The sequence below is a fragment of the Castor canadensis genome, chromosome 7 (genome assembly GCF_047511655.1).
Source record: "Castor canadensis chromosome 7, mCasCan1.hap1v2, whole genome shotgun sequence".
Classification (NCBI taxonomy): Eukaryota; Metazoa; Chordata; class Mammalia; order Rodentia; family Castoridae; genus Castor; species Castor canadensis.
In genome coordinates, this window is record NC_133392.1 from 5,819,776 (window position 1) to 5,831,039 (window position 11,264).

Sequence of the window (11,264 nt, forward strand, 5' to 3'; positions counted from 1 at the left end):
GGAAAGAAACGGGTGGGGAGGAGGCTGGGAAGCCCACAAAGGGCATTTCGTGGTAGTGACAGGTTGGCAGCAGTCACCCAGGGTCTGAGAACCTCTGATCAGAGAACCGAGAGCCAGGAGTGGACTATGGATGCTAAGATGAAAACCTGTGTCGGTTTAGCCATGAAACCACAATGGATCCACAATTCATTCTCCAAACCCCGACATCCCCCATGGCCTGAGCACAGAGCAGGCCAATGGTGGACCACAGCGTGCAAGTTCACACCTCACACCATGGCATCTGCGTTTTGACCAGGGCAGGCTGGCACATGAGCCACAGGCACGGCTAGCACCTGCTCCCCAACACTGTGACGACCTGGAATTCTGAAACAACACTGGCATCAAGGATTTCAGACAAAAGATTGTGGACTACGCCCAGAATACAAGCCCCATGAGGGCAGCTGGACTGCCAGTGTCTAGCAGCACTGGCCACAAACAGGAAGTGAGGGAAGGTGGGGGGAGGAAGGGAAGAATGGAGGGAGACATTTAAACACAGAGTTCTTTTATTTCTCTGTGGCTTAGAGCTATCCAGGTTACAGCTGAGAATGAGACTTCCTATGTCCATCACCACTGTTTCTGCACTAGGTTCAGCTGCACAGGTTAGTTGTACATGCAGAATCCTCACCACTCAGAACAGTAATCAGTTATTAGACACCTTGACTGGCAGTAAATAAAATGAACATCAGAAAACATTAGAGGACGTGACACTCCCAACACCCTTTCCGATTTAAAATAATCATCACACAGGACTATGCTCTCTGGAAGAAGAGAAGACTGACAACACGACAGTTTAGCAGGAACCACACACATCAAGCAGTTCTTTAAAGTTATAGCTTGCCAGCTTATGGGCACAGGCGAGATGGACACAGATGTCTCCAGGTGAGGTGCCTGAGGCTCCAGGAGCAGACAAGGCAGGGACATGTACCAGCCAGGATTCCCGGATGGGGACTCCCCACCCTCCACACCATCTCAGTTCTCACTCATTAACTCCACCGCCTATTCGAATGCCTGCTTAGTCACAAAGACAAGGGTTATTTCAGAATATAAAGATCCTATTCTGTAAGAGACGAAACACTTAGAAACAAAGATGCAAGTCTCATGCACGGCTGTCTTCTTAGGTCAAAAGAATTCAATGGCCGCAGGAAAGGGGACTCGGATGTGTATACACTTTTGGGTGGCGAGATCAGGAACAGCCAGGACATTACGGAAAAAGACTTAAAAGAGCTCGAATCCTGGGCTCAGTACCCTGAAAGACATCTTGAAACCTGCAAGACACATGTGACATGGGAACATGTGTTTTGAAAGTGACTTTTGGAGACGAAAAGGTGGGAGGACGTCCACTCTGTGCTCAATGCCTATAATGCCAAAGGGCCCATCCCAACATGCTTCCTGATGAAAAGAGAGTACCAACAGGAACAGGTAGAGGAGACCACCCACATCCAGATTTTCCTCTTCCTGCCCAGCACAAGCTGGGCTATGTCCTCATCTCCCACCTCCCCACCTGCTATAGGTCTGGACAGGGACTGAAGCCAGGGCACAGGAAGGCAAGCAGAAGGAAACAAGCCCCACCTCATCCCCACTCAGGAAGAAAATCTTCTATGTGCAGAGGATGGAAGGAGCCAGACCCTGAACTGCCTGGCAGAGCAGAGCCCAGCCCTTCACCCACCCTTCCCACCCCTCTTCATCAGTGACACCATGAAAAGCAACTGTAGGAAGCCAGCAAAATAGTGGAACTGTTTGTTACAGCAGCTAGCAACCCTAATTCAGAAAGGAAATCATGATAGCTAAATTTGTATATAAAAGTTTACCTAATTGACCCTCTTAAATAAGTCATTCAAGGTGGCACATAAATTTTGCACCACATGCCTAAGGAAACAGCAACAAATCAAGCTCTAAATAGCAACTGTACCAGGACAGAGGCTGAGTAACACTTCTGAGGAGTGATTCATCCAGGGAGACTGCAAAGCTCTGCCTTCACCTGGTCAGGGATCCTTGGGGATCAATGAGAACTGCCTCCCAGACCTGGCCTCCCAGCTAACATTCAGAACTCTAGGGAGGCCATCAAGTACTGCTGCTCGGCCTCTGGCCCTCTTCTTGCAAGAAGCAGGGGCTGAAGAGACAACAGGCTCCTACTTCTTCTAAAATAATCAATGTTAGACTGAAAGAAACGAGCACTCATTGTACAGAGACGGGGGACCATGTTTATGCCGTGTTCTCTCTTTATCCGGTTGGTATTGTCACCGATTTATGAAGGAGATACTGTGGCTGAAGGTGAGTAACTTACCAAGAGATGAACCTGGAATTTAAACATGAGTCTCTATAAGCCCAAACCTGAGGCCCTTTGATGGCATACACCTATACTAAGAGAAAGCACCGTTTTGTCCCCCAAGGCACGCAAATGAAAATTTAGCAAGCTGACAAACACCAGTCTGGGATGCAGCATCTGCCTATAGATGCAGGGAGAGCTTGTGTGTACCCAGCTTCTCACCTACGTGCAAGTAACTGATTGACTTACTTGATGAGTGCCAAGCCAGGGCCACATCTAAACCATCAAACGTGGCCAGCATCACTTCTCACTTGTCACAATTCAGGCTCCCTCACCTGAATCACTGGCTCCGAAAATTAAAGGCCACTGAGGGTTGCGCCTGGTGTGACTGGGGACAAAAGAAGTCAGCCTTCAGGACTACAGAGTGTTTTGCAAGCCCTGTGTAGCAGAAAATGTGCCATGCCAGCACCAAAGGCCATCCCTGCCTTAAGTGTCCAACTCGGAGTCTGGAACTAGACACACATGCCAAGAAACCAGAAATAAGTACAAGCAGGGTGTGTCACTGCCCAAACTCAATGCAGCTGAAACCCAGGCAGGAATTGTTCTCACAGTGTCCACAAGCACCCACACTAAAGAGCCACTCGGGTTCCCGTTCAGGTCTCAAGCTACCTGACCATATTGTTCTGTCATTAGCTTGATTACAAGGAATTTCCAGGTCTGAACACAAAACAAATCGGAGTTCAAGAGAAGGAGAGGTTTAGCCTGCTTAACCCCACCTCTCAGCTTTCATGGGTCCTGCAGCACCCACACCTACAACCTTACTGGGAAAAACACACCCCAAAGGCCATCACGGAAATTACAGATGAAGTTTTATACTATCATGATCATACCGTTACGGACGGGGTTGTGTGTCCCCAAATCCAGGTTCTAACCAATAAGACTGGTGTCTTTTAAGGAGAGGAAATGAGGACACAGATACAGAAGACAGGGTGAAGATAATACCGGTAAGCCAAGCAGAGAAGGCTCAGAAGAAATTAACCCCAACGAAGAAGTCCAGTCTCCAGAACCTCGGAGAAAATTAAGTTCCACTGTTGAAACCATCCCAGTCATGGCATTTTGTTATAGCAGCCCCAGCAAACTCACATGCCTTCTTTGCACAAGGACTTCAGTGACAGAATGACACCACCTGAAGGGCTTCCTACCATATTAATAAAAGCAAAGAACAATGTCATTGTCATTTGCATTACAATGTCTACACACTGCCTTAAGGTACATCAGCTCAAATTCATGGAGAAGCCAACCGTTACTCTCCCTTGTGTAAGAGATGGAAACCAGGTTGGGGAAGGTTCAAAGACTTGCCAGGTCACATGAAGGAAAAGTGGCTCTGTCAGGGCTGACCCCTAAACTCTGATTCCCTGTCACAGCCTCGCTCCCTTAGGACCTCCTCAGCACGCTGTATGGTGCTGAGGATCCTCAGACCCCTAGCCCTGCTACTCCCCCTCCCCCTCCCCCAATGTCTCTTCAACTTGGACTCAGAGCCCTTCCCTGAGCACTTGACAATTTCACAGCTCACTAGCCCAGCTCCCTGGTCCCCCTCTCCCTGGTCCCCCCCTCAAGCCCTACCTCCTGCCTGCCTCTGCACACAGCTGGAGCACCTGCATGTCGGCTCAAGTTCCAAATAAAACCCAGACATCCTTCTAGGTAGGTCTGCAGTTGGGGAGAGGCAAGCACAAAGCACAGTACTACTCCTATCAGACTGGCTAACAGACAAACACAAAAGAGCTGGATCACACGCACTAGTGGCTGTGAGAATGTTAGCTGGTGTATCCACTCTGGAAAAGTCTGGCAGTTTCTTAAAAAGTTAAATATCCAACTACCACACAACTTAGCAATTGCATTCCTGGGCATTTATTCCAAAAAGTGAGAACTTAGTTCATACAAAAATCTGTACTTGAATGGCAAGGCAGCTTTATTTGTAATAGTCAAGACCCAGATGGTCTTCGATAGTCAAACGCTCTGTGTGACTATCCAGCAATGAAAGCATAGTACCCAGCAATGAAAAGGAAAACCTGCACAACTGCTAGCTCTCCAGAGATCACTCAGTCACGGGGAAAAGCCACTCCCAAAATGTTACACACTGTGTGATTCCATTTATGTAGCATTCCTGGAAATGGCTGAGGTACAGAAACAGAGAACAGAGGGATGGGGCCAGGATTTGGGTCAGCGGGTGTAGGGAGGTGGGGGTGGCTGTGAAGTGACAGCATGAGGGGTCCCTGTGGTCCAGAATGTTGTCTCTTGACTATTGATGTTGGTATCCTGGTTCAGGATACAGTCCTATAGTTTTGCAGGACACAAAGTTGAGGAAACTGGTAATGGGTACACAGGGTATCTACTACTTCTTACAAATGTATGTGGCTGTACTTGTCTGAAAATATAAACTTTATTGAAAGAAAAGGAAGAAGAGAGGGAGGGAGGGAAGGAGGGTGAACTCCATTGCTAGGACACAGGCACAGGCACTGGATCTTGGTGCCTCCACCACACCCAGCAAAGGACTCAGCACTGCCAGTTTCTGCTTTCACTACCTGCATCCACAGGTGGGCCAAGTGAACAGAGAAAGAATACACACCCAAGACCTCCTGACCTGATGGCTGATGTTCTAGGAAAGCACTGGTACAACAACAAATTTAAATTGTTTATGTTTCCAAAGTAAAAATATAATATGCCCTAATTTGGTTTTTCTGCAATGTTAGTGAATGAAAATGTCTACATTACTATTTACTTATGATCAAATCTAATTTCTCTTCCCCAAAGTGGCAGCTGGCTTGCTACTCTAGATAACAAAGACGATCTCCTGTACTTCTCCACTCCCAGACTTGCTTGGATATTACCCTATTGCAAGAAAATCAGCACTCACAGCCAATGTGAACACAGGCTCCCCGTGCTCTCCGCACTGAGGAAATGAGACTCCCCGCCTCCCTCTCCAACCATGGGGCAAATACACTTTTCAAAAATCACTATTTTCTTTTTTTTGCACCGGGAATTGAACCCAGGACCTCACACATGCTTGGAAAGTGCTCTACCACTTGAGCTACACCCCCAGTCTAGAAATCAGCTTTTGAAGGAAATCATTTTCCCAGAAACTGTTTGTTAAATCTACACAAAAAGTCACTTATCAATCATTTCTAAACTCTGTGCTTTGTTAAATAAATAAAAAATTAATGAAAGTATCTGAGTGGTTGGCGCATCCTAAACATGTGCTCTCCCACTATCATCTCACTGAATCCCTGCAAGTCTCTGCAGTAAGCAGGCTTAGCTCCACTTTACAAATAAGAAAACCAAGGCTAAGAAAGCAGGAGACATTTGCTGGGGGGGTGAGGGGTAGTCGTCATTCCATAATAGGAGCCAGGAAGTAAACATGTCTGTAGTGCCAATGCCTCATCCCCTGTTGGAGGCCCAGTGACGGACACTGAGTTCATAACCCATCAACCTAGAAAGAGCTCAAGAGTGATAGCCGGGTCCTACGCCCCCGCCCCCACCCCCTCCCCTCCACCCTGTACACACTGTTTTTCTACTGCTGCCATAACGGCCACCCCTCTCAGCAGTTTAAGCACACAGAGATGCAGTACCTCACATTTCTTGCAGGTCTGATGCCCAGTGGCTCAGGGTCCAACATGTAGGCCTTGGGTCCCTATGAGGAGGCGCTGAGAGAAATCTGTCTCCAAGTTTGTTCAAGATGTTGACAGAATCCAATTCTGTGTGACTGAAAGACTGAGGTCCTGTTTCCTGACTGGTGTCAGCTCCGTGGAGCCTCACTCCGGTCCTCGCTAGTAAGCCCCTACATCTCAGGGCAAGCAACTGCCCATCGAGTCCTTCCCAGGCTTGGTACCTGATTTCTCCTTCTGCAGCATCTCTCTCCCCCTTCCTTCTTCCAAAACCAGCCACAGTTCCCCAGGGCCCACGTGGACGATCATCTCCCATCCCAGGCTTCATAACCTTAACACATCTGCAAGGTCCCTTTTCTGCATAACATACCACACTCCCAGAGCCTAGGGATTAAGCTGTGGACATCCCTGGGGCCCCTTACTCTGCTTTCCACACCATCACTGAAATGAAAGCAGCCTGACCCAGGTATGCCTCTAGAACATGCTGTATCTTTTAACTTAATCTTTAGGAACAAGATCCATAGCAACTTCATCGCTGATTTTAAAACTGATGACCCTCTCCAGCTGTGGAATAATGAAAAAAATCATCTGGCCCTCAATATGACAGCTAAGTCAAGTTTAGGCCTGTGTGAATAAGCCAGAAGTCTAAACGTGATCCACCAAACCAAGCCCAAGGTGGGGGGGAGAGGGGGGGCTGAAAGAAGCAGCTGGCAAGTGTCACAGGCAGCCCCCAGTGGAATGAATCACCGGAACCCGCCCTTCCTGCCTTTGGAGAGGGATCTACAAATCAGCTGTTTACTCTTTTCTTGATTTTACAAAATAAATAACTCAAGTGTCTCATTTACAAACAATGCTTCTAACAGATCCCAAGTATTCCCAAACAATGAGCTGTGATTCATGTTTCCAAATGAGATGGAGTTTTATCATTTTCTTTCCCCTCGTGATTCATTCATGGGCCAGTTGGCCAGATCCATGGCCCACCCACCAGAGTCCTAGGGGAGAAACACAGCCCTGTTGTTAGGCTCCCCCAAAAAAACTGAGGTTGGTAAGGGGGGCCTGCAGTAATTTTCCCTAAGTAGGAAACAGCCCATCACCTACTGAGAATAGATCCCAGCATCACAGCACCTACAATCTTCCCAATCAATAGCTATTCAGGGAGCCACTAACATCCTCACAGGGCAAATTCCCAGACACCCAGGGAGCCTGGGATGACCTCCATGGGTCAGCACCCCATCTTCCCCCATGCTAATGTACCTCCTTGTTACTTCCACCCAGCTCAGCTGTCTCATCTCCACCTGGTGGATGGAAACACAAGCCCATCCTCTCCTCCACCAGTCATTCACATCTTTGCTAGAATTTACCAGCAAAACCATCCCATATCCATTTCTGCTTTGGAAACTTTAGAATTAGCAAAAGATGTGCTGGTAGAAATTACAACAGAGAGTGTTGGCGAAGCTTTTGGAAGGTGTGTGACTTACCTGGGAAGTCACAGTTAAGCCATACTGACCCATGGCAGATCCCAGACCTGCCTCCTCAGCAGGGAAGCCCTTTCCCCTGCTTGCTGTACCTGGGAACACTCCCTTTGATCTTCTCCACACCATCAAGCCACACTACACAGTGCTCACCAACACCATCCAGCTCACTCCAGGAACCCACAGAGGATACCAAGGTCTCTTTCAAAATGTGGGGTCCCAAAGAGAAGCCCTCCCCACCACCACCAATAACCGTAGTACCCGGGGGCAGCTAGAGCACAGGAGTGAGTGTGAACCCTCAGCAGTCAGAGCTCTCTCATCCACAACCACTACTAGTGACATAAGCACAGACAAGCAATTTATCTCCCCTGCCATCCTACAGGTGAGCAGGTCCTGGCCAACTCCACAATACAGGCTCAGGTGAGCAGGCCCCCACCAGCCCCACTGTACAGGATGGGGGTGAGTAAGCTCTTGCCAGCGGGAGCTGGAGTTGCTCGCTGCTTCCTTATAGGATCAAGGGTGGGACTGTGCTCCTCTGGGGGAGCCTGTCTCTCTGCTTGCTCCAGCTACTCCATCCATCTCTCGGCTCTCCTGAGCGCAGGCGCGCAAACACACACACACAGAGAGCAGGGACCCCGAATGCTGCCACAATTGCATCCCTCTCAGTTGGAATCTCCACCCCACACCTCCTTGGTTAGATGAAGACTTCCAGGGCTCTTTGATTAGCACGTGCTGACCGTCAGAAATGCACAGCATGCAAGCTACACACTCCCTCCCGTCAGAAAGCCCACCTCTGCAGAGGACCTTCCAGAATGTCTGTGCCTCCATTCCCTCATCTGCAAAGTGGGGGAAAGCCCACCCACAATGCCCCCTTCAACCCCAAATGCAGAATAAGCTGAGTGTGGGCCTTCCCAGGACTGTTTCCATGGCCACCATCACTGACACCAAGCAGAGATAAGTAACTGGGGTTCACAGAAAGGACAGTTTGAGGATGACAGTCACCAGGATGCTGCAAACGTCAAGGGACTGAAAGCAGACCTGCAAAGGGGTAGGTGCTACATCCCTGGAGAAGAGGGGCAGGTGAGAAGGTGCCCGGGAGGTGACACCTGGGGCTGAGGGTCACAAGCTCACAAAAGGCCTCACCAGTCAGGCAGCGTCTAGCCTGGAGTGAGGGGACAGTCAAGGACTCCTTTCCATTGTGGAGGCTGGAAACCAACTAAGAAGACTGAAGATCCCAAAAAGCTGCGAAGCCAGACACTGAACAGGAGACAGGTTGGGAGGAGGCAACCGCAGGCCTTGGCAAGCCAAGATGCCGCCTGGATGATGAGGGGTCCGTTTGTTCTGCCGTTAAGGAAAACCTCGCTCTCCAGAACGTATCCTCCGGTAGAAACGTAAACTTGAAATCCGATGCCCCGCACCACCACCGCCGCCGCCGCCACCCCCCACCCCTTGCCAGGAAACGACAAAGAGGAGCGGCGCAGGGCTGATCTCCAGGCCTGGGGACCACCGGAGCGCGCCGATGCCCCCACCAGACAGGGCAGGACCTCCACAGAGCGGGAAAGGGCCATCCGCCAGCCGGGTCGCGCAAGCCCCTTCCCACCTTTGTACTTCTGATCATTGCAACATGAAAGTGTCCATCCGGAGCCCCAGACACACAACTCAAGTTCACCCAAGAAGCAAAAAAAAAAAAAAAAAAAAGCACTCAAACAATGCCGGCGGGCTGCCCTGCGCGGGCCCAGCAAAGCTGATGGCGGGCCAGAGAGCTCCGCAACCGAGGTGCCGGGACATGGGGACACCCTCCGGAGTGGCACGCCCGCCCCCCAGCCCTGCTAGTTCCCGCGCGCCGGGGGTGAGCGGCACTGCGGCCGGGGAGGTGCGGGGGAGGAGGCGCGCGGGTGGCGATGCCTCTGGCCGGCCGTGGACCCCGCATCCCGCCCGCCCCGCGCGCGACAGCAACAGGCTCCGCGCCGCCCCGCGCCCCGGCCGGCCGCGGCCCGGGGAAGTTGTGCAAGTGGCGGGCGGTGGCGGACAGGGGCGGGCGCGCTGCTCACCCACGCCGTACTTCTCCTCCCTCTTGGTGGGCACCCAGCGCGTCATGGTGCGGCGCGGGGCCGGCGCCGCCGAGAGCCGCCGCCGCCGCTGGTCCGGCCGGGAAGTCCGCGCCTAGGCCGCCATTTTCCATTCCTTTCGAGCCGCGACAGGATGGGGAGGAAAAAGTTTGCGGCGGAGGCGGTGTCATGTGGGACGGGGCGGGCGGAGCGTCGCGGGCCGGATGGGAAAGGCCGGGAGCGCCGGCGGGAGGCGGGACGGCCGCCCGGGCCACCTCGCCGCGCGTCCTCCCGTCTTTATCCGCGGCTCTCCCCGAGTTCGCAGCCCTCCAGGACGGGATCTCAGACCACCAGAGGGGTGCGTCCTCGGGAGTAGTGGGGAGGGGTTCTGTGAGATTTATGCCGCGTGCGGTTTGATGTCATGACCCCAAGTCAGGTTTCTGCCCGGTGGGAGAGGCCTTCCCAAGCACGTGGTTCGTTCATTCATTCGACCAACCTGAAGGGAGAGCCTACTTTCCCAGTGCCAGTGTGCTAGGCGCGCCCGGCGGGCCACCTGGGGACGGGGAAAGTGGTACTGGCAGAGGTGATGTGCAGAGCGCCCACCGCGCGGGCCATTACACAACGCAGCAGCGCGCCCCCATCCCCAAGGCTGGCTCTCTGTTCTGGAGGCGAAGCCCTCCCGGGCTGGGAAGAGATCCGACCCCATAGCCGAGCTCTGGCTTCAGTGCCCAGCGAGCGGAGCTACAGAGAGAGGCCAGGAGGAAGAGGCAGCCGAGCCGGAGACCTCAGGCCCCTGGCGTGCGGGAACTTCTGCTAGATGGTGGACTGCAGCCTGTTGAAGTGGGCGAGAGAGGAAGTGGGCAGAGGTGCAGGCAGGAAAGACGCCCAGGCCGGGCCCAGGGCCCGCAGGGACTTCATCTCCACTCTGAGAGAGGGCGCCCATGCCAGTGAAAGTGCAGGGCTTCACATTTATTTCTTCAAGGAAAAAGTTAACAACACACACACCCATTTACTGTAACTGGAGAAGAGGTTAAAACAAAGCAAGGGAGGAGGGATGTGACCTCAAAATGAAAGCGGCCCTTTTAGATGAAGTAAATGTGGTTTCATGACAATTCACTGGGTGTCTGTCCTCTCTCTCATGCTCCCAAGCAACAACAACTACATATCCTGGCAGGCTGAAAGATTGAAAAAGTGGGCTAGGTTCTGGATGGCTGGGCAGGGGAGAGGCCATCATAGGGAGTTGACTGGGCCAGCAAGAGGGCCTGGAAAGACCAGGTAGGCCATCTTCTGCTGTACGGAAGGCCTGTCACCTGGCCCTGGGGCCACCCTGAGTCAGGGCAGTCTTGGCATCCCATCTACAATGCAACTTAAATGAACATTTTAGAGATGTTCACTTTTTAGGTGAAAAGGAACCTGTTACGTTCAAGAGGACATTTTGTAAGGAAAGCTCTAATCATGCAACCACAGATTCATAGAAAGTCACAGGTGTCATTTTACTGATAAGGAACCTAAATCCGCAGAGGGAAGCACCTTGGGCTCACCTCCCACACACTCACCACGCATGCAGATCTGTGGAAATCAGAAACGTCAGGGCTCAGGCCCTGTGCGCTTGGTCTGGTGACTCAGACTCCTTGAAGGAGAAGCAACTGTGAAGGTGCCAACCAGGAGAAGTGGGGTGCTAAAAGAGAAATGATATAGTGACCTGACTTGCTCTAGGTCAGAACGGGCTTCCTTGAGAAATCATCATAAGCTCAGACTTCGAGAATAAGCAGAAACC

At 51.7% G+C, this 11,264-nt stretch overlaps 1 protein-coding gene across 2 annotated transcripts in view; it reads right to left on the reverse strand.

Annotated features, from left to right (window-relative positions):
* The window catches only part of Dock1 (dedicator of cytokinesis 1), a 477,546-nt gene extending 467,897 nt beyond the window's left edge, over window positions 1–9,649 (reverse strand). For both annotated transcript variants that reach the window (XM_074078054.1, XM_020167338.2), the window contains exon 1: window positions 9,491–9,649. In XM_074078054.1, the coding sequence (XP_073934155.1) occupies window positions 9,491–9,536 (46 nt within the window). In that variant the 5' untranslated portion in view covers window positions 9,537–9,649. The remainder of the gene's footprint in view (window positions 1–9,490) is intronic.
* Between the last annotated feature and the right edge of the window lie 1,615 nt (window positions 9,650–11,264).